At 22.4% G+C, this 24,119-nt stretch overlaps 6 protein-coding genes across 6 annotated transcripts; 1 reads left to right on the forward strand and 5 right to left on the reverse strand. All coding sequences in view use genetic code 6, as the record gives it.

The window, feature by feature from the left end:
* Nucleotides 1–171: 171 nt before the first annotated feature.
* On the reverse strand, nucleotides 172–1,548 carry TTHERM_00388520 (hypothetical protein; the record flags this gene model as incomplete). Its single annotated transcript, XM_001019356.1, has 1 exon — nucleotides 172–1,548. The coding sequence occupies one exon, from the start codon at nucleotides 1,546–1,548 to the stop codon at nucleotides 172–174; it is 1,377 nt and encodes a 458-aa protein (XP_001019356.1).
* A 327-nt stretch (nucleotides 1,549–1,875) lies between these two features.
* TTHERM_00388530 (hypothetical protein) lies at nucleotides 1,876–5,589 on the reverse strand (the record flags this gene model as incomplete). The annotated part of the gene is made up of 8 exons (XM_001019357.2): nucleotides 1,876–1,899; nucleotides 2,093–2,425; nucleotides 2,487–2,586; nucleotides 2,646–2,832; nucleotides 2,885–3,155; nucleotides 3,223–3,593; nucleotides 3,652–3,907; nucleotides 3,979–5,589. The coding sequence occupies 8 exons, from the start codon at nucleotides 5,587–5,589 to the stop codon at nucleotides 1,876–1,878; spliced, it is 3,153 nt and encodes a 1,050-aa protein (XP_001019357.2).
* Nucleotides 5,590–6,346: 757 nt separating this feature from the next.
* On the forward strand, nucleotides 6,347–8,465 carry TTHERM_00388540 (hypothetical protein; the record flags this gene model as incomplete). The annotated part of the gene is made up of 4 exons (XM_001019358.2): nucleotides 6,347–6,360; nucleotides 6,411–6,708; nucleotides 7,126–7,517; nucleotides 7,736–8,465. 4 exons carry the CDS (start codon nucleotides 6,347–6,349, stop codon nucleotides 8,463–8,465), a joined length of 1,434 nt encoding a protein of 477 aa, XP_001019358.2.
* A 4,093-nt stretch (nucleotides 8,466–12,558) lies between these two features.
* Nucleotides 12,559–13,050, reverse strand: TTHERM_000388559 (hypothetical protein; the record flags this gene model as incomplete). The annotated part of the gene is made up of 2 exons (XM_012798441.1): nucleotides 12,559–12,816; nucleotides 12,871–13,050. 2 exons carry the CDS (start codon nucleotides 13,048–13,050, stop codon nucleotides 12,559–12,561), a joined length of 438 nt encoding a protein of 145 aa, XP_012653895.1.
* Nucleotides 13,051–14,219: 1,169 nt separating this feature from the next.
* TTHERM_00388560 (EF-hand pair protein) lies at nucleotides 14,220–18,437 on the reverse strand (the record flags this gene model as incomplete). The annotated part of the gene is made up of 11 exons (XM_001019360.2): nucleotides 14,220–14,522; nucleotides 14,576–14,762; nucleotides 14,822–15,034; nucleotides 15,094–15,311; nucleotides 15,379–15,548; nucleotides 15,605–16,053; nucleotides 16,312–17,170; nucleotides 17,248–17,488; nucleotides 17,553–17,612; nucleotides 17,786–18,117; nucleotides 18,245–18,437. The coding sequence occupies 11 exons, from the start codon at nucleotides 18,435–18,437 to the stop codon at nucleotides 14,220–14,222; spliced, it is 3,225 nt and encodes a 1,074-aa protein (XP_001019360.2).
* A 780-nt stretch (nucleotides 18,438–19,217) lies between these two features.
* TTHERM_00388570 (hypothetical protein) lies at nucleotides 19,218–21,456 on the reverse strand (the record flags this gene model as incomplete). Its single annotated transcript, XM_001019361.2, has 2 exons — nucleotides 19,857–21,456; nucleotides 19,218–19,798 (listed from the first exon to the last, which is right to left on the reverse strand). Exons 1-2 carry the CDS (start codon nucleotides 21,433–21,435, stop codon nucleotides 19,218–19,220), a joined length of 2,160 nt encoding a protein of 719 aa, XP_001019361.2. The 5' UTR covers nucleotides 21,436–21,456.
* Between the last annotated feature and the right edge of the window lie 2,663 nt (nucleotides 21,457–24,119).

The following is a 24,119-nucleotide window of genomic DNA, read 5'->3' on the forward strand; positions in this document are numbered from 1 at the left end:
AAATATATTTTGTGCCATCTATCTTAATAAGTTATTTATAAAAATATTAATTCAAATTGGCATTTTGTAAAAATATTAAATAGTATAAAAACAAACTTTTTTATTAAATTATTTTAACCTCAAATAAACTGAAATATATAAAATAGAAAGATAAATAAATAATTCCTAAAATCAGTTTTTAGCAGGTTAAAATTTAGGCCCATGCTAAAAGCTATCTTTAATAGCAGCCATTAATTTTTTTGAATCAGTTTTTCTTATAATTAGGTCTTCATTTCTATCAAATGGTTTTCTAAAAGTGTCTTTTCCTTATTATTGCTTCTTTTTTAACAAATTTTCTTAATGCATTTCCATAAGAGTTTTATTTCTATATTTTGATTCATATTCAGAAGCACTTTATCTTGCTTCAGAATCATCAATTTATATATGCTCTAAATCAATAGGGGCGCTTCCAGGAGCCAAACGGGAACTATCTAAGCTTTGCCCTACCTTTTTTTTATTATGGTCAACTTTTTAATTAAGTAAAAACTTTTTAACATTTGAAGCCTCAACTTCTTTAAAAGAGTCATTCAAAAATGAATCTAAATCTTAGGCTAACCAGTCATTATTTGCTTTTTATTATGGTTGAGATATTGAACCTTCTATGAATTTCTATTTTTCTTCTTAGCTAATTAATGATGGTCCAACAGAATTAGAAGGAGCTCTAGGTCCAATTTAACTAGGAATTAATGGTCCAATTTAATTTGGAATCTATGGTCCTATAACAGATGGTAATTAAGGGCCAAGTTATTTACTTTATTGCTTCTAATTTTTTTAATTACTTTCTTCATCATCATCATCTTTATCTGATAGATCATCAGAATCTTCATCTTCGCTATTTTTTTTCAACTTTTTAGAAGGCTTCTTTTCTTTTACTTTTTCATCTTCATCATCACTAGAAGAATCTGAGTCATAATTACTATTTTAGCTCTCTTTATCACTATCTTAATTATCCCCTTCATTATCAGAATCAATATCTGATTTGGATTCTTTATCTTAATTGATTGCCTCATTAATAACATTAAACATGTAAGTAGAAAGAGAGAAATCTGTTTTCAGAGATTTACGGAAACCAGGCTTTCCACTTTTTTGCTTGATTTTAAGATACTTGAATATCTTTGCAAGATATTTTCTAATTTTTGGATTTTCAATATCCTAAATTTCAATTTCTTCTCCTTCATCAAGTGAAGTAAATATAGATTTAAAATCTTCAATGTCATCTTCATATATTTTAAGGAATTTATTCAAGGTTTTTTGTAGTTTATGAATTTTTATTCCCTTGCTATCTTTGTTGTTTTTCTTTTTTGGCTTTTGAGCTTATGCAAAATATTATTCTCTATATTTATCCCTTTTCTCTTAATACTCCTTTTTCTTTAACTTCTTTTCTTTTTATACTTCCTTTTCATGCTTTCTCTTTTTCTTAAGTTTCTTGTTTAATGTTCTATGGCCTTTATTCTTCTGCTCATCAATATCGTCTTCCTTTTTTCTTTTATCTCTATCTCCACCACTCATTTTTATTTCTAATTATTCTGATCTTTTGAAAAATTCTAGATAATATTTAATTTATTTAATAATCAATAATTATTTTTATAGCATAAAAATCTGAATTTAATTTAGGATCTTAAAGTGCTACTTTTAGCGTAGAAATATGTCAAAAAACTAGACAGTTAGTATAAACTATATTAATTTACATAAAAAAGTAAAAATTGAATATTTTTATATTAGAATTTTTAAGTCATTGTGATATTATATGAAATCAACATATAGGATTTTGATAATAGTAGTAATATTAAAATTATTTATCACATCGAATCAATTAATTTAATGAACGAATCAGAATCAGACTTGCTTTTAAGTGATATCCTTTTAAGATAATAATTAATTTTATTTAAAAGAATTTAATAAAAAAAACATATTTTGATTAATAAATATTATTTTGTTAATTAAAAAAAATTTTTTTAAAATAATTTCTGAAAAAAGAGAAGAATTGAAAAGAAATATTTTTTATGTTTTAGAAAATAAATAAATGTATTTCAATTATATAGAACCAACTTACGTCATCATTTTATATGAGCTTTTATAGGAAAACTTATTCTGACCAGTTCTTTTTAATTTTTTCTTCACGGAGTTTTTTTACTATATGTTCATCCTTCACTTTAACGAAAGTCTCACAAACTACTTGCTTTAAGACTTCGTAAGAAGGTACGATGAAGTACCTTGGAGGAATGATTGATTAATCACTTTTTTATTAAATAACTTAATTAAAAAGCAGTTAATCTATTTATTTTTCTTTGTCTTCGTTGACTTCATCAAATTTATTTGAATGAAAATCAATTTCTTCATCTTTTCTTTTATTCATCAGAGCTTAAATGTACATCAATTTTTTTTTCTTTTGAATATAAATTAAAATAAAAGAATTATAAATATAAAGTTTAAATAATTTATTTTACATTTTTTTATTAAAATATTTTAAAGTATTTAAATAAGTCCTAGCTGTACTCTACTTTCCTTCTGTCTAAATAACACTCTATGAATTTCTACCTAGTGGTTCTTTTATTTTATAAAGTTTTTTAACATTTGAATGTTATTAAATAAAAATATTTATTTACTCTGTCTTTACTTTTTCTATTCTTCTTGCATTATTAATTATTGTAAAAAAATCATCCTTGTCTGTTCCTGTTTTTGAAATAGTTTCAAGAACCTTAGAAAAGTATTTATCAAACAAAAAGCCTAGCATTCTTTTAAAATTTTCTCTTTTTATTTTAAAGTCTCTCCATCTTGTGATTATCATGTTAACTTAATTTGAAAAAAGACAATGTTAAATATATGTATTTCTTATTTATCTTACTAGTGTTGTAATATCCAAAAACATAATGCTCAATTGAGTAAAACTATTTTTTATTTCTTAAGAAGTTTGTAACTAATTTTCCCGCTGCTTGCTTAGACTTCTTTTTAAATTTTTTGCAAAAAAACTCTAATGCTTCTCTTGTATTATAAATCGCTTTTTGTTCAGTAGATAAATTTCCATAGTTTTTGTTGATTTGTCTTTACATTCTGATAATCATTAATTTTATTCTAATTGTTATATCTTTTTAATTCCTCATATAATTAGACTTACGCTATTTTATTTTTAAAATATTTTATTGATAAAACACATTTATAATTTTATTTTAATAATTATTTTACTTTTATTTTTTGGTACAATATTTTAAATCCCAAAATTTATAAAATTATTTTAGCCCAAGCATTGCTAAATTTAATAACTTCCTTCTTTCTTTCATTTATAGCAGAAAATGTTTAATTTAACTGCTTTTATAAATCTTTTATTTTCATTGTGTAATCTTTGTGGTAGTATTACATTTCGTCCATTTATCTTTTTTTTTCGGTCACTTCCTTATGCTTTTAGTTGAATTATTGGTATTTTTCCTAAGAAATTGTTTTATGAGTGTCTGGGTTATAGTAATAAACTTATTAAATATTTTGCTACTAAAAGTCTTTTTCTTCTCCATTTTTTTAATTATGAAGCAATTTCATTCTCCTTCTTTATTTTATTTCAGCTTTTTTTAGTTAATTTTTTCAAATTGTCAAATTTATGTTCAAATTTTATCAATTTACCTACATCCTAAGCAAGGATTGGAGTGGAAATATGTCTTTATTATCTTTTCATGTTTGTCCTGCTAAAATCCTATGTAAAAGAATCAGGTTGTTCCTAACTCTTCACCTTATTGGTAATCATAGGGACGGTTTTCTTTTCCATGCCAAATTTTATGGTTATCCTTATTTCTTATTCTATTTCTGAAAGAATTCCAAAATACAGCTTATCAAAGGTAAATTAACTGTTGCTTCCATCATCTACTCTTATGACATTACTCTATAATTCATGTATTTTAATACATTTTAGTAATTAAAAATTAATTGTGATAAAGTAAAATTTATTTTTACCTATAAAATGTAGTCATTTTAAAATTTTGATGGAAATATTGTAGATTTTGAGATGAAAACTTTTAATTTTGATATTGGAGTTTTGAAGCACACTCTAATTGGAGTTGGCATAGCTTTTACTTAAATATATACGTAAAAAAACTCAAGAGTTTCTGCCTTTATAATATTCTAGCATCCCTGCTTATGTGAAAGCTCAATTGATTCAGCTTTTGTAAGGTTCTTAATATTAATATAGTTAAAAATCCCATCTTATTCATCGTTATGCTAATTAGACATATTCATGTTAAGTTGGGCTTGTTATTGCTACATTTCTATTAAAAAATTATCATTTTGCTGCTACTTTGTTTCATTACCGTATTGTAATTTTTTATTTTCAATATCGTTTATAAGATTGATAGTCTTCTCATAATATGGATTTAATTTGCTAGTTAGATAGGAAATTCTAGAAATTAGCTTTTCTTATTTTGGAAAAATATAGCCAGAAAAAACATTGTTTTATATTTTTTATTTCATAAGTTCTACCATTCTATGCTCTTTTCTACTTGTACTAAAAATGTCATTCTCGCTATCCCTTTTTTTGAAAATTAATTTATCATTTTACACACTAGATTAGTTCATCTGAATATTAGGATTGTTTTTAGGAGACAAAGCCTACTAGAAAGTATTGAAACCACCACTATTTTCCATTAAATTACCACTCATATTTTAACTGTTGTTTAAATTGAAAATTTCATTGGAGTTGAAATTGGAATTTGCTTTAATCTCCTCAGACTATTCGTGCATGAATTAATCATTTTATCTTTAATAAGGGCTATAAAAGAAAGTTTAAAACTATTGATTTTTAAAAATCCTTTTTTGTTTTTAGTTCAGGACTAAGATTCTATTGTTAACTTGTTAAGACATTTATTTTTAATTAAAACTTTCTTATTAAATTAAAGAATTTTATTTAGAATGTTAATTTTTCTTAAAGAAATATTATGAGTTATAATTGTTCTACTATTGTAATTATATAATATTAGAGCTATTATTGTTATTATTTACTTGATTTTAAGAATTATTTAATTATTTCTTTAATAACTTTGACATATTCGAGTTTTTAGGTGTTTAATTTATGACATTATCTAGCTGATCCTAACTGTTGTTGCATGTATTCTAAGTATTTGTATAAAAACTAAATCCTGTTGACTTCTAATTTAAGTTTTTAGGTGAGCTGTGATTAGATTACATATTATCAATAAAATATTTATTTGAATATTTTATTTGCATACTTTTACTGTTTGGGTTCAAAATAGGACTTTGAATACCGCTTTAAGATTTATTAGTAAAGTTTTACGTCATTTTAAAATTTTACTGACTTAAGTGAATCTTAACTTAATCATTTAGATTCAATTTCTATAAAGGAGACTCTTCTTTTTAAAAAGCATCATTATGTGGTCGATAATTTATCTTATTCTTTAGAAGTGGAGATTTGGATAAATTAAATGAACTATTTTTCATCTTAGAACTTTTGTTAGCTTAAATAGAAATATTTTTAGCATTTTTTTGGCTTTGTAATTCTTTTTCATTTAAAGATTTTGTCTTTTAGTGGCTAATTAATTTAGATTAACTCATTTTCTAAAAGCTATTTATACTTTTAATTAATTATTAAATCCTTATTTCTACTAAATAGGTTTATTAATTAATTTTTAGTTTGTTATTATTGTAAAAAAATTTTAATGAAAACTTTATTTTATCAAAAGAGAAAAAAAATGCATAGTTTATCTACTAATGTCAGTTCAAAAAATACTAATAAAGCTATCTATAAAAATATTTACTTTTATAAAAATAATCATAGTGAAATACATCACCTTAATGCTTCATTTATACTAAATGCTTATTTCTATTAGTTTGAGTTCAAGAACAACTTATATCTTTACCTTGACCCCTTGCATAAATAGTTAATATTAAATTCAAAATAGAGAAAGATTACAATAATTTCTAATATTTATTTATCATTTTTTAATTTAGGTAAAAAAAATTCCTTTATTTGATAAAACTATCTGATAGAAAAGTTAGCTTTAATTTAATAATTAATTTATAAATTTATAAGATGTATTTATTATTGAATGTAACTAGTAAGAAAATGAGGATCTTTTAATTAATAAATAAAGTATTTATATGAATAATAAAAATAGTATTAATACATCCTAATGGCTATATATTAAAAATTAATGGTTTATAGATAAGTAATAAGACACAATGAAAAAATTAAACTTAATCTTAATTGAAATAGTAAGTTATTGTATTTCATTCTAATTTAATCATATGATAATAATTATAATTAATTAAATATCAATTTAATAATACAATAATATAATGATGCAGCTTAATGAAAACATTTAAGTAAACAACTTTTAAGATACAAATAAGCGTTAAAGTATAACAGATTCTAGTTAACAAAAACAGCTATACAATTTCCAAGGTCGTAGAAGTTAAATAAAAGGGAGGAGTAGTTTAAATTAAAGTCAGTTATCAAATTTGAGTATGCAAGAGCAGTATGAATAATATCAAAAAAAATAGATGCAAATGAAAATCAAAGATTCTCTCAATAATTTAAAATCTATAATATCTTAAAATGTGGCATTTAGGAAAGGTGATATATCAGGTAAGCCCTCCGCTTTATCAAACACAAAATTCTTTTCGAATCTTGCTGGGATAAAAAACCATTACTAAGAAAAAATTGAAAATAAGGTAAATATTTAAGAGTATATTGTAAATTTATTTATATTTGTCAAATGGATCACTGACTTCAAAATGAAAACTACTCCAGATGATTTAGTGTGTTAAGCTTATTTTAGCTTAAATAAATAGTAAATCACCCAAAATAAAACATTTACTTATTTAATGAAAAGAATATCTTATTTTGAATTAGAAGGTATCTAAAATATTAGATATCTTTCCAAACATTTTATTAAAGATTAAAATAAATACTTACTGTTGTTATCTAAACATAATAATTAAAACATTAAGTTCTAAAGGATACATTAAATTTTTCAATGGCTATTTTTAGATATATAAAATATCAATCAAATGCATTAATTTTATTGAATAAAAAACTTTATTTCAATCACCCATTATCACCACTAATTAACTAATAAATTAAAATAGGACTTATTATCTGCAGACACCAATAATAAATTACAACCTAAAGGATTTTAAATCAATAAATCTCTAAGAAATCTTAGCATTATAACATAAAAATAGGAAATATCTAACTAAAATAAAGGTCTGCAATTCATAAAAAATGGAATGAAAGATGAATTTAGTGCACATAAGCCATTATATCAGAGATATTTTTCAGAAAATGCAAACAATTTCATAAAAACAATATAGGATCCATTTGATCCAAAGCTAAGGAGTAAAATTTTAAAAAGCGATAATGAATACAGTAAATTTGTTTAATCTTACTTTAATAAGCCTAAGCTGTACAGATAAAAGCAAAACTAGCTTAAAAAGAATGGATCTTTATCAACCAATACCTCAACTTAAAACTTATTTACGTAATTTACAATATATTTTTATTAAGATATTCGCTTATTAATTTACAGCCAAACAAATTCCACTTATTACCAAAGTAGTAGAAAATATTAAAAAAGTCAGAGTAGAGTTTTCTAACCACAAATTTTCATAAATTAAGTGAATTGAATATTTTATTAAAAAATATGCCATTAAAATTTACTGAAATAATTTTTTTTTATTTAATGTTTATTTAACATAGGTTTGAAGGAAGGGACTTCCTAACTTTAAACAAATAGTAGAGTGATATAGAAAAAAATTATATAAGTTAAATTAGCGACTTGGATAATTTTTAAGAAAACCATATGATCGATACCCTTAATAAGTTTCAGTATGGATAAATGGCTTATATTTAAAAAAAGAAAGTTGATGTTGAGAAAACAAGAATGGCTAGAGTTATATAGATAGAGAATGAAAAAAGAAAAAATTTAGCAACTCCATTTTCAAGAACACACACTTCTGGTGGTTTTAGATGCACAACAGCTAATACTGTAAGCAATTAGGCAGAAAGAATTAATTTAAACGATTAATTAAGTGTTTAATAATCAAATCATTAATCTTAACAATAAGGTGTGTAAGCCTAAACTAATTCTCATTATGTAAGCAATTCTTACTCAAGTTCCTAAAAGTTATAAAAAAGATTAGAAAATTAAACTAAAAAAGGTTACCATGTAATTAAACGTAATTAAAGTGAGCATGCCTTGGCATACCATCAAGAAGATTTAATAAGGGACGAAAGTGATGATAGTTCTAATGCATCTAGAACAGAAGCAACATTAGATGTATTATATAGTGAATCAATATATATTTAAAATAGATTAGTTTCAGATAATTAAGATGGCTTAATAAAAAAATTAAAATAACTAATTAGATTAGAAAACCTGAAAAAAAACGTACTTGAAGCTAACTTGTATAAATTAGAGCATAGATGATAAAACAGTTAGATATATAATATCTATTTAAGAAAAGACAATTAAGTTTATAGGCAATTTTTCAAATTTAAATTATTATTATTATAGAAGTAATCAACTTAAATAACAATTGATAAAATTGTTATTAAATTTTTTGAGCAAAAATAATTTAGCTAATTCATCAATTTAAAATATTTAATATAATTTTTGTATTTTGTACATAATTTATACATATCAAATTGTAAATAAATCCTCCACTAATAATTTCATTTCAGAGATAAATTATTTAATATAATTCTTCTCTAGAGTTTTTATTTATAAGTTTAATAAGTTAAGCATAAAAATAATAAGTAAAATGGATTTTTATTTTTTTCATGTTGCTTATTATTTTTATTAGTTAAATTACTTAATATCAGAAAAAAATTTGCCAAAATTTATTACATTATATTTGAAACATAAATATTTTAATTAAATGTAGCAGTTAGCCATAAATAACTATAATAACTATACTAATAAGATTTTATGAAATAATTAAAAATAATTTCTATCTTTATTAATAACTAATAAATTGCACCTTTTTTTTGAGCTGTGCTTAATAATAAATAATTTAACTTATTATTTACAAATAAATACTTTGCATTTAAAAAAAAAGTATCATATTCACAGATTTTGTATATTACAGATAATTCTTTAAATGCTCAACGATTTTAATAAATTTTAAATAAATCATCAATTTCAATAATTAATAAGCAGTTTAAATATTATTAAATATTTAGTATTTTACAAATAATTCTTTAAATGCTCAATAGTTTTAATAAATTTTAGATAAATCATCAATCTTAATAATTTAAAAGCAGTTTAAATATTATTTAATATTCTATGTAAAAAAAATTATAAAATTGTAAAAATAATAAAAACAACAAATTTTTTTTGAAAAACTATTTTAATAAAATTTTTGAAAATTTGAATAAAATTAATATTCACAAGTTCATAAAATGTATAAAATAAATGTAAGGACTACTACCACTCACAGTTTCATTAACTTTAAATTATTTATAACAGGAGTCTCGGAAGTCCATCTAGTTTTTCAAGAAACAAGTTTGTCAGACTTGTTGCTTTCTTGAAATGAAACTTTATTATTTCCCTTATTCGAAATTATTCAATAGAGGAATTTGAATAATTTATTAAAGAATTGCAGGGAACAATTAAAAGATTTATAATGAAATTGAATAAATGAATGAATTAATAGTGAATTAATTTGTTACATAGATTTGTTTATTATATGTACATAGTTTAATTTTTAAATGAGTAAATAAGTAAAGAAATAATTTTGAAAAGTTTTAAAATCAAAATACTTGGTAGTAAATCTTAAACAAAATTTTGATCTATCTATCGATTAAAATAAACTCATAAATTTAATAAATTATATAAATTCTTACTATTTTATTAAGTTTTATTCTTTTATTATTTATTTGCTTAATTTCAAAAGTGTAAATAAATAAATAATAATTTGCTTTATTAAAGTGTATTTTTCTTAAGATTAATTTTTTAATTATTTGAATCTTCTTCTTTAAATCAATTGGCTAGAAAGATGCTAAAAAAATTAAATCTCCAAAATGTAAATTCACAGGCAGATTCAAAAAAGAATATCTTTTCATATTTAAAGATTAAATAAACATCCTTATTTAGTTTTAGTCTATTTAAATTTCAAAATACTGTTAATTTTTTTCATTAAGAAGGTTTGGAAAATTCAAATAATAGAACCCTTTTATGACGTTTTAATGTGCGGTTTTACTTCAAATAATAAAGTACTATTTTTTTATTAAATCAAGTAAATCAAACAAAATATACGCTTTTGCTTAACTTTATTTATGCCCTTCAAATGGAGAAGTTTAATACCATAACAAATAATGAATAAAAATATTCTATATCTTTGCATAACTTAATTTTTGAATTCACATATTTCTTAAATTCTACTAAAATTAAGAATAATATTGATGTAATAATTATTTGTACTATTATTTATCTAAGATATTTTGATTACCTTGTTGTTTGTTATTGACGAGATATATATTTCCAATTGTCTTTCAAAAAACAAATCGAAATCAAATTAATCATAAATTTGTATCTCTTTTTTAACTTAGAATTGTCTTTTTCCTCAAACCTTTATTTTCTAAAATTATGCTCTTATTTATTTCAAAGCGTTCTAATGTACATATGATGTACTTATTATTAAAATAATATGTGTATTTGTTATATCATTTCATTTCTGAAAAGCGAATGACTTGACTTTAAACAAATTTTGTGATCATTATTTATAATATAATTAAATTGCTGGTCTTACAGCAATTTTTATTGGTAGGGTTATGAAAGAAGCTCATATAAAGCTTTTAAAAATAAGCGCTTAGTGATTATTCATTTAAAAGCTAGCTTGGTTCCATAAATATTTTCAAAAGCTAATAGAAATCAGACACACATTTGTTTTCTTACTTTAAATATGATGATTAATCAAGTTTATGATAATTTAACAATAATCAACATTATTGGTTTGTCTATTAGAGTTTTGAGTATGGGATTGTTAATTTATTATGAATTGAGGCAGGTTATTTATTTAAAAAGTAGTTAGTTATTGTTTTTATCTTGTATTTTTAGTACTTTTACAATTTAGGGCAAGTTTATTTATTCACTCTCCTTTTTTTTTTACCTGTTCAGAAAACAAAAAAAAAAAAAAGAAAAAGAAAAAAAAAATTATAGACCCGCAAAAATCTTTTAAGTATTTAATAAGCAACACTGTATAAAGACTGGTTTGACATTTGTTAATAATTAAAACTTAAAGTGATATTTTCAAGTTAAGCTGAAGTGGGGAGTTAAGAAATTTGTCTACACAATCTAAAATGTCAAAATGCAAGATAGGAATATTTGGAAAAAGAGAAACAAATCCACTTAAACTTAGACTTATAAATTGTTTTATTTATTAAAGAATATCCTATTTATTTTATATTATCATTAATATTCTACAGACTAAATTTTATTTGCCTTTATTAATAAGTATTATGCATAAAAGCTTTAGATAGATAGATCAATTAAAGATAAAATTTTTGAAAAAAATTTAAAATCTTTAATTAATGAAGATTTAAAGTATTTAAAATCTAAGTGATTTAAGTTCAATCTAAAATATTAAATTCTTAGTTATATTTGTCGAGGAGGGGGATTGAGCTATTATTTTATAAGTATTATAAACGTATTAAGTACAAATCAATAAAATAATAAGTTAAGGTACATTATTTTTTTATTTTTGGGGGATTGATATGCACAACAATCTGAGCAATTCTTTTGTGGATCCACATTTTAGACTTTGCTATTAAAACCCGATCCTGTCAAGGAAATTATTTGATATAATTTTTTAATACTTAAAAGAATATTTATTTATAAATAAATAGCCAAAATAACTCGTTTAATTACGTAGATATATTTCAAATAAAACTTACATACATTAGCATATAACTTTAGTAAAACAAACATGAGCAGATTCTTCAAGTTTATGAACAATTTCAGAAAGGTAGCTTTAGGAACAACTTTGGTTGCTACAGGATTCGGTGTCAACACTCTCTTGTGCTAAGCTCCTTAAAATATGAACAAAGACTACCTCAAATTCTTCACAGAACGTGAAATGAACGACTTGAGAAAGAGATACCCTCAATTGACTGTCCTTCAAAACAACTAAACCTAATTGATCTTCTCTAAGATCCGTAATAAAGATACTCCTACTGCTGAATTCCGTCACCATGCTGATAGAATCATGAGATTATTGATTGAAACTGCCCTCAACGAATAGGAAATCTAAGTTACCAAAAGGGAAACTCCTTGCAGTTATTATGACTCCTCTGAATTGAAAAATCCTACTGACTTCGTAGCTGTAACTATCATGAGAGCTGGTAACTCCTTCCTCCATGAACTCCTTCGTATCATGCCTGATATTGATGTAGGCTAAATCCTCTTACAAAGAGATGAAACCACTAAAGAAAAGAGACCTATCCTCTACTACACCAAGTTACCCAAGAAAATTTAAGGAAGAAAAGTCCTACTTTTCGATCCTATGATTGCTACTGGTGGTTCAGTTATCAAGGGTATTGAAGAATTGATTAAAGTCGGTGTTTAAGAATAAGATATCACCTTCGTCAACCTTATTGCATGTGAAAAGGGTATTAAGAAAGTTCTTGACTTGTATCCTAGAATCAAGATTATTACTGGTTCTATTGATCCTTTGCTTTTAGAAGACTCTAAATATATTGCCCCTGGTCTTGGTGACTTTGGTGACAGATACTTTGGTACCAATTGAGTAGAAGATGAATGAAAGCATTTAAATTGAAAGCTTTAATAAAAAAATAATAAGAACAACAGCAATAATATTAAACAAGTATTTTACTTAAACATAACTTAAACAACAACTACTTATACTATACTATAGAAAATTATTTTAAATCTCTACCTATTTTATACCATCTATTTTAAATAAATACTGTATTTTGTATTAAAATTTATTTTAGTATATTGTTTTTAAAGACTTATACAAATCCTTTTAACGAGGTCCCTTTTAATCTAGCATCTACTACCTTAGTGTTAGATGAGACTACAAGTAAATCCATTTTTTCAATAGAACTTGACCTAAGTTTTTTTATTTTTCTAATCTAAAAAGTGCTAGAGAAGCAAAGTTTTCAGTTCTAATTTTTGAATTTTGTTTAAATAAAAGTTGTTTAACTGAAAATATTTTTTTCATTTATATTAAAAAATAAATAGATGATTCAAGTTTTTTAAATAAAAGGCAAACAAAAATATTTTATTCATAGAATTTTGAAAAATTATAAAAGCCTTCTTTCCATTTATAGATAGCAAAATTAATTAACAAAATAAGAATAGAAAGCAATTAAAATAAAGATTAATTTAGATCAGGTTAATATTTATTGAAGAAAAATAAAAATTTTTAAGCAATCACAGAATTTTCTTCAAAATTAATTAATCACTTATTTATTTTTTTATTTACTTTCAATCAAAGATTTAAACAAAATAAAATTGTTAAAATCTGAAGCAATTAATCTATCCTTTTTTATTAAGTTTTAATTAATAATAAAACTAAACGATCATATAAACAATAAAAACGACAAATCTTTTTCAGTGAACAATTAAAAAATTGATTGAATTATCACCATAATTATTTAGAAAATATGTGTTTTTATTTAATTCATTTATTCACAATAATTAATTAAAATATTTTTTTTCATAAAATAAATCTTTTAAAGATTTGTTTTATAATGTGACAATTATATTAAATTGATTATATAATTTAATTAATTAATAAAAAATAATTAAAAAGCTATTTGTTTGATTTGTTCTAAAAATATTTCTATCTATTATTTTTTTAAATATGTTTTAAATAAAATTAAAGATTTTTTTTTAAATTTTTGATAATATATTTACATAAAAAATAAAATATTAGTTAAAAATAATCGAATAAGCTATATTAAATTTATTAATAAATTTACTTATTAAATTTTATTCTATTCATTTTTTATATGAAAATTAATCATAAAAACTATCAATCTATTTATTTATTTAAGGAAAAAAAAAAATCTTTTATTTTGCAAGTTTTAAGATTTGGAAATATAAATTTTCAATTGTTTTTTTATTGAAATTAAAAATGATTTTTTGAATCTTTTAAAATATCTAAATTTAAAAAATTTATTTGATATGAATGTATACTATAAGTTTAGTGAATATTCATTACATTCTATTATATTAATATCCAAATAAATTATTATTTTAGTAGTTATTTGTTTATACAACTCCAAATACATTTCTGGTTATTCTTTAACTGAAAGAGTTTCCAATTACATTAAAGAATTCAGAAATAATTTCAGGTCTCTTTTAGATTGCTATTCTAAACTCACTATATGAAATTTGACCATCATTATTTTAATCTGCTAATTTAAAGAACTCTTCAGTATTGTTTTTAAGTTAATCTATAGAAAAGCTTATTCCTCTTAATCTACCAGCTACTTCAAACATCCTAGCTACTTCATTCTTTTTTATAAAAATAAATTTTTATGAAATTCATTTAAATTATGTATTCATACCTTATCCAAGAACCCATCTCCATTAACATCATAGGATTGATAGGCTAATTTTAACTTTTCTTCCAAGTTACCGCTAATAAGGATAGACATATAACAAACAAAATCTCTAAAATCAATTAAACCAGTGTTACGGAAATCTAAAAGTTAAGAGATATTATCACTCAAGGTGTTATCTATTCCATTTTCGCTATTTGAAACGGAGAATAAATAATTTTTAAAAAGATTTTAATGAAAAATGTAATTTACAATAGTATATTTTTGAATTCTTAATGGGTAAATGAGCCTATGTTTTTATTTTGTACACGATTCATAGAAGCTTTTTTAAATTGATTGTACAAATTTTCTATTTTATCCCTATCGAGACCTGTTTTAGAAAGCAGTTCAGAAACAATTCTATTTTTATCCTCCATTACTACACTTCCTTCTTAGAAGAAGTCATCTAGGGTGTTTGAATGATTTCTTTATTAAATATTTTAAAAAAGTAAATAATACAATTACATTTATTGCTTTTGCTTTACAAATCAAAGAACTTTTCCGATGCATTTATTCTTTTTTACATAGATATATGAGACATATCAAATAAAATAATATTTATTTTAGGAGTAATATTAGGAGACTAAGCAACTTCCCTTTAAACTATATTTTCGTATAAGCCTTCTTAGTTGAGATTTGCATATTATCCATTTTCATAGATAATAAATATTTCTATTGGACTTACTTTAAACTTTTCTTCAACCTTATTAAATAATTATAAAAATTTTCTAAGCTTCAATTCATTCATATTTGGGAAATATATTAATTACTTAAATTAAAGCTTAAAGAAGAGTATGTGAGGAAGGAACAACTATTTCTTTGTTTTCACCATTAGGGTATTACTTATAATAACAGTTTAAGATAACATTTTAAGAAGATGTATTTTGTGGTCTCCTCTTTAAATAATCCTAGAAAGCTTCTTACTTAACTTTAATATAATCTAAAAGTAAAAATTTTAAATATTTTTATTACAATTTCTTAAAAATAAAAAGTTACTTATGAGTTCATTGAATTTAACTTATAGTGAGTGAGTAAACTATTAATCAAAAGGTAAATCCTAAGGTTTGCTAAGAATTGTGAAGCAATTCTAAAGGAATTACTAATAGCTTTCAATCAAATAAGGCATAACAGAATGTAAAAGTGCAACATCAACTTTGTTAGCAAAAATATCATTAAAAAGCATTTCAAGAGCTGATTATATTTTGCTGTAATTAGAAATATCTAACAAATCTGATAGGATTCTATTGTACCTAGTATCACTAATTTATCTATAATTTTACAAATGTTTTGCAATCCAATTCAAAGAGTCAAATGACAGCTTCATTATTTCTAAATTATAGGTGCATTCATAATAATTATAAAATTCTTACATTATTTTATCTTTTTCTCTAAAATCTTATAAACTATGAACAAGTCCTCTTTAAAGGTCAGAATCAACTACATGTCTAAAAAATTTTAAATAATTAATTTTTAGGATAAAAAATTAAAATAAAATAAATACTATAATTTCTCATTTTATAAAAATAATTAAAAAAGTAAAAATGAAAAAAAATTTTATTATCAATCAAATTTTTTTAAAAACTGGCCTAATTATATTGTGGCCTTAATATATGAACCTTTACCGTATTTTTGTATTTGAAAAAGAAATAATAAATTTTTTAATGAATTAATCAAATATTTATAATTGTAGTTAGATTTTTTACATGAAGTTTGCATCAACTTTAGAGAGGAGAGCTTCAATAATTAGAAGAATTTTTTGCTTAATAATAGATTAATCATAAATCTTTCTGTATAAGAAATTTAGGAATCTATAATTATTAATTATGTAGAAGTAAAATCCTTACTTAATCAATTTTTCAATAATTGATAGTATTTCTAATTAAATTTCTGTGTATTAAGACTAACCACTTGAAAGGAACTCTTAACATATTGAAAGGAAATCACATTCAATAATAAACTAAGCTTATTTAGAATTGTTCATAACTATTTTTTTAATTGCACTTAGACAAGCGACTTTTACTTTAAAAGAATTATGCTTAACCAGTACTTCAATTATTTTTTGCCATATAAAACAATTTTCTTGAGTGATTTCTATAAATGGAAGAAGATAACCCAATCCAACAACTGCATTTGCTAAAGTGTCGTCAGCAGTAAAATTTAAAAATATTTTCTATAAACTATCTGCAAGGTTTAAAATGACATTCAAATCATAAATTTTCTACCCTTAAGGTAGAGTTTAGCCTGCTAAAATACTAAGTGTCCAAGAATGATAAATAGACTCAAAATAGTCGTTTTAGTCATTTAAATTATTCAAAAGCTTCATGCAATTTTCACCTATAATTACATGGGCATTTTCACTTAGCAGATAATCTCTTATATCTTTATTTCCCTTTGCTAAAAAACCTATCAATAAAACAGACTATCCTTTAAGCTCAATAATATCACTATTTAAATAAGATCCAAGCAAATGTTAAACTATTCCTTCTTTAAATAGACTGTATTAATAGTGCAAAGATTGCTACTCATATTTTGATCCTACAGGAGCATATGCTAATCTAGGTCCTTTAGATTTATAAAATGTTAATGTATAAGAAATTTAAACTAAACCAAAAATTTTAATTGATTGACTGATTTGTTACCTGCTGCATAAAGAGTAGCAACTTGGAGAGCTTTCCATACAATGTTAGGTTCAGTGCTGTTCACGATTAAACTACATATCCTTTTAATTAAGGAGAATTCTACTAAGTCATATATTTTAATAAGCAAATGAGATATTTTGAATCTTTCATGGGGTGTCTTAAAAATCCTACTTAACTCCATCAGTTTTGTTAAGACATCAACTGCATACAAAACTTTCTATTAATCTGGTGAATGTAAATGCTAATTTTTTTTTTTTTTTTCTTAAATTCATTTTTATTCTCAAGAAAATAATAATAATGCTTACTTCAACTATATTTTAGAATTCATTGTTGAAAACTAACTAACACTCCTAAAAGAACTAAACCTTTAATTAATTAGTGAATAAATAGTATATTATTTATTTATTTTATTTTTTGTAGTTGATGAGAATTGATTCAAATTAAAATTGTATGAGATATCTTGTAATAATATATAATAAGAGACAAGTTGATAGAGCTTACTTAATTTTATGTGAAAAGTAATAAACTATTATTTTACCTTATCTACAGCAGACTCTTTGACATGAGCAAAGAAGTTGTAATTTCCTAGTTTACTGGCATTAACATCATTTTGCTCAATATCTAAGATATGTTTTTCGAAATCACTCATATTTTTAGTTAAAAACTGTAGGACTTCAAGGTGAACCATCTTTCTTTCAAATATTAGGGACACTCCTTCTTGGTCGTTATCATTATTAATTTCTCTCAATACACCATTTTGAGAAAGATACTCTGCTAAGGCTTGTAAGAATTCATGCCATTAGATAGTCCCATCCTTATTGCTATCCATGTTAGTTATTAATGTATTTATCTCCTATTCTGTCATACGGTCTATATATTTCAAAAAATATTATTTAATTACTCAAATTCATTAAAGTGGTTGTGTTTTAAAGATTTATCCCCTTAATGATAAAAGTATAATTTATAATTTTTTACAAAAAATTAAATGATTTATTACTTTAAGAAAGACGGACTATCAAATTTCTCATTTCTTATGTAGAGAGCTCGCCTGAGTGGTCAGTATCTATAATAGTAAACAGTTTACGTATTTCTTCAATCTATGTTTTGGTTAAAACTTTTTAATCTATAAGCTTCTTTTCTAACTCGAGAGAAGTATTCTCGTAGCTAACACCTGAGTTGACTTAGTTCATTTTTATGTAATCTGCGTATTTATGTATGTATGAATCTATCTATGTATGTATGTCTAATATAATTTTGATCTATTTTTAATTCAAGTGTAAGAAATAACTTTTTATAAAATTTTGTTTGAAAATATTATTTTTTATTTATTATATTGTTAAAGGATTTGACTTTAGCTTTTATTTTCAATAATATCTATGAATCCTAATTGAGAATTCCATAAAAATTATAATTTAAATACAAACTTAATATTTAATTCAAATTTTATCTGATGGAACGAATCTTTGACGACTTTCAATACAAACAAATCAACCTTTTGTAATATCTTTCTAATCAAAATCCATAACTTTTAGTTAGCTTTTTTGTGTAATTATCACATTCTGATAAATAAATTCTATTGAATATAAAAATTTGCCCGCTTTTTTTAACAAGATTAGTCAATATCTTTGTCTATATTAGAATAATCACTGAGATCATTTGATCAATTAATATAAATTTTATGTTTTATAAACAATATTAGATATAAAATTCCATACAAATTCATATTTTAAATAAATTTCTTCTCTATAAAGTAATAGTTAACTTATAAATTAGTATTTTAAATTAGGCATTTATTAAATAATTTTTAGAAATAAATAGTCTTATTTATTTTAGGTCAAAACAAATATTTAGTTTTATTTTCTTAAAATATTATTTTTTCAAAATTTAAATAAGAAATGTATTTAATTTTTAAACTAATTTTAATTTTATGATAAATAAATAAAATAAACTAAATTAATTTTATGTCATTATCAATTAGGAGCGATTTGCTATTGGTTTCTATGTACTTCAATAAGTTCATCTTTTATTAATTGACTTTCAGGAATAAATTATTTTATTTGTTGCTTAAACTCAAAAGTATTTTTCTACAAATTTATATCTTAAATTATTTATACATACTTCAATGCTTAGTTTATAGAATTAAATGCCAAATTATATTATCCCAACTTAAAAAAAGTCTCAGCTTGCAATCTAGAGCTCCAGTAATTCTTTTAGTTATTTTAAATTTACAGGATATGACTCTCTTTAATTGCTTAGCTCTGGCTTTCTTCTTGTTTACTGTGTCCTTAATATTTATTAATAGCTTAGAAGCCTTTGTCTATATCTCCTCTATTTACTTCGATACAGGCTTTTATGTATTGTAAAACAACCCATCTTGGTTTTTTAGTTAAGTCATAATCTTAACCTTTATGTTTTTAATTACTCTTCAATTATTCATAAATCTTAATAGCTTAATAAACATGTCTTATGCTTTCATCGTAATTTTTTTCAATAAAAGACAACTCAGTCAGGTCTTGGTAGACAATATAATCCATGTAAGATAATGAAAAATCTATTTTTAGTTAAAATAAAAATATTTGACAATTAAAATATTACGAGTTTAATCTTACCTTTTTACAATTACTTGATTTTCAAATATGCATTTCCTATCTACTTGAGCAAGAGTTTTAATTAATTACTTTTTAAAAAAGTGTACATTTCAACCACTTTATTGTGAAGTATGCTAGAAACATTGTTTTCAGATATGAGTTTTTCCAAAAGTGAGAGAGCCTCTTGAAGATTTTCTTCAGCTTTTTCATATGGGATCTACTAATTCAAAAAACTAATCTAGAATTATAGGCATAAGGTAATAAAACGATCTGTTAAGTCAACACAGTTTGGATTCTGCTTTAAAACTTGTACAGCTCCATCAATATTTTTTTAAGCCTCATCAAGCTTCTGTATTTTAAGATAAAAAGTAGAAACACTGCTTTTTGATAAAACAATGTGAGAAGGTAATTAAAGCTTTTCAGTAAGTTTTATCCACTTTTATCCATACTCAGCAGATTTTTCGTTATTATTCTTGCATGAGTACAAAACAAACAGATTGTTAAAGCAAATCAGTAGCATATCAGAAGGAATTTAATTAGGCAAATCATTCATTATCTTATGTAGCAATTACTCTGATAATTCAATAGCATCATCATATTTCTTTTCATATTTAAGTTTAGATACTTTAGATATTATTTCCTAAATTTATCTCCTAGAAGTATTTGAATTCCTCATTTCTAATTTTTAAACTTATATGTCTTCTCTTATTTTTTTACCCTCAAAAGTGCTATAGTTTAACTCTTATTGCAGAAGAGGAATAACTGTTCCTTGTATATCTTATTTTAATTCATCATATTTACTAAAGATTTGTATCATCTTTTATCCCAATGTAAATAAAGATTACTTTTAATGAGTATCCTCAAAGTAATTTAGCATATTTTTATAAATCGGATAGAATTATGGAGAATTATCTAAACTATCTAGAAGGTTTATTATCTTATTTTCATATTCTTTTACCATATCAAAATCTTATAAATCTCTATAAGATTAAAGAAATTTCAATGAAACCTCTAGTTTTTATTCTTAAGTACCTAAAAATTCTATAAATTGTTCTTCTGCTTAATCAACATATTCTTATTAACTATCTTAATCTCCAACAATCCCAAAAATTTAACTCATTTCTAAAAGAGAATTAGTTAAGTTAAGATTGTGATCAGTTTACTTTAATCTCTCGTAGTTAGGAGAGCTTGGATTTAAATACTATTCTGAAATAGTCTTATTGAGAAAATAAAGTATTTAAATTGCTTAGTCATATTCCTACCTATAAAAAAGGATTCTACTGAACAAAAAAGATAGCTAAGCACTATTTAAATCATTGCTATTCATCTATCCATATTATTCTTTTTGTTAAACTTTAATTAGTTAATCCATCAACTAGTGATAGCTTAAACTTTAAAATTATGGGAGAAGATAATGATAGTCTTTAGGTAGAAATGAAGTTAAATTATTTAACAAAAAAATATTCTAATTTCTACTATTTTAGGAATGATCAAATTAATTCGAACAAAAATAAAATACATTTTTCCTTTAATATTTCCTAACTGCTACTTAGTAGCTCAAAGCTTGTTATCTATTTATAAATTTTAAAATTTAGTTCATTTTTAACTTAATTAAATATCTGAAGTTTTAATGCAAAAATAATTATTATTAACTATAAATTGCGTAACAAGTATATTAATATTGATTAATTATTTTTTTGATAGATCTTATTATTACCTCCACAAAATCAAAAGTGTATTTTTGTTTGTAAAAATTAAAATAAATGAAAAATCATCTTATTTTCTTATCACAAAACCTATAAAATATAACAAAGAAATTTCTTATAATAAGATTACTCATATAATTTTTATTTGATAATTAATGAAGTTTAAGATTTATTAGAATTCCTACTTTACATATTTTATTAAAAATTAAATAATTCAAACTCATCTTTTATCTCAAGAAATGATTTTGAATTAAATGTAAAAATATTGCCTTAAGTTTTTTAATTGATGAAATAATTAAAATAAACTTTTAATAAAATATAATTTTAATTTGATGCATACTTAAAAAAATAAATATATATTCTATTTTATTCGATATTTAATATTCTAATTATCAATCGATACCTATATTTTAAGCATAGAATATAGGAGCTCGATTTTTCTAAAAATTCTATCTTTCTCATAAAATTAATTAAAAAAAAATCAAAATATATATTAATAGATACAAATATTTAAAAATTTTAAAATCTAAATTCGAAGAAACTCATTAATTCAATTTAATAATCTAAATTTATTTAATAGTAAAAAATGAACTAATTATATTTAACAGCTTTAAATGATTATTTAAATATATTTACTATAAGTGCTTGTTTTAAATTAAAAATTTTTAATAAATAATAAAATAATTTAATATCTCAATTTAGTTTAATCATAAGAATGAAGCCACATAAAATATTTATGAACCTAAATAGATCTAAATTTAACATAATTCTTAAAATTTGTGTAAATATATAGCCATACCTTTAAGAAATCTATTATTTTTTAAATATTGCAAATTTAAAAATATTAGAGTGAGGTAATTAGGTAAAATAAGATTTCATTAAAATTTAATTAAAAAATTTTGAGAAATAAAAAATATTATAAATTTTAAATAACAAAAATAATTCAATTGATAATTAATATTCAATATTTAAAGCTAAACAAAAGTTTGTTTTTACTTCATTTACTATTATGAATTATCAAAAATTAATTATTAAAACATTAATTTGTTTTGGTTATTAATCTACTATTATTTGTTATCCTCAACTTTCTATTTAAAAAAGAATCAATAAATAATCTATTGGTTAATAAAAAAATCATCCAATTAAATTATATAATATTTAAACTAACTCAAGCAACGATTTTAACAAATCAGTTTTAAATAAATAAATATTTATGAAGTTTGGAATTAATCTTATGATATTTAAATATTTAAAAGTTTATCTTTTTAGCGTCAAAGAAAAAATGAATGAAATATTGAGATTTGAATAGAATAAATTACATTTTTTAAGATCTTAAATAAATATATTTAAACCATAAGTAAAATAATTTAAAAATATAACTAAAGATAAAATAATAATACTAAAATAATTAAACTATTATGAACATTTATAATAGATATAAAGTCTTAGTATCTTTTAAATTAATTTATTTTCAGTAATTTTATGATTAAAGTATTGTTATTTTCGTTTGTTTATAATATTTTCTAAAAATTAATTCTTGTTAGACATACATAAGCTTCAATAAGAGGATTTTTTAATTTATAAATAATATTTTAATTATGAGTTGATTAAGAAAAAATTTTGTTTAAGGAAAAAGAGAGAAGTGAAACAAAAAATTAGTTTATGTATATATAATGAATGTCGCTTTTAAATAATGAGAGTAACAATCAAATTCAAACTTAGATACACTTAATTTTTAATGCCTAAGGAATTCGTATATAAATTTAAATTTTCTCTGCTTGATTAATTTTAGAAATTATTTAATCTATGAACAAATGTAATAGACAGATTCTTTAAACATCAACCCATTCGGAAAATAAAAGCCTATCTCAAAAAAAAAAAGAAATTGAGATATTATTTGTCGGAGATCAAATTCTTACTAATTTAATTGAGGGGGAATTTGAGTGATAATAAAATGAAACAAAAAGAGAGCAAAAATAAATCAAAAAATATTTAATTTTTTTTATTACTTTTACATACTTGATAGAAGAATAAGGAAACTTTGATAGAATGAGTGAATAAATAAATAATTGATTAATTGATTGATTGATCCATTAATCAATAAATTAACTAATTAATTAATAAATCAGTCAGTCAGTCAATCATATACATATTTGCTAATACTAATTCTATTCATTTTACATTTTTCTATCTTATATAATACTAAAAGAAGAAAAAACAAAGAATAATAAAAAGAAACACTAAAAGCAGTGAGCGGGAGAAAGAAAATAGTACTTTGAATATTAGATAACCTTAATTTAATATAGCCACTGACAATTAATATACATACATAATTTATCATAATTAATCTAAAGTAAATCAAGATAAAGTCTAGGCAAATATATATAATATTTAATATTCTTTAAACATAGTAAATATAAATAATTTTTTCATATACGATATAGCTAGATAGCACTCCTTATTTACAACATTATATAATTAAAGCAACCAAGAAGGGGTACAATTGATTTGCATATCAAATATTAGAATTAAAAAAGATATATTTTGCTTAAACAATCATAAAATCTTATAGTGAAAA

Source organism: Tetrahymena thermophila (assembly GCF_000189635.1).
Source record: "Tetrahymena thermophila SB210 genomic scaffold scf_8254587, whole genome shotgun sequence".
Lineage (NCBI taxonomy): Eukaryota > Ciliophora > Oligohymenophorea > Hymenostomatida > Tetrahymenidae > Tetrahymena > Tetrahymena thermophila.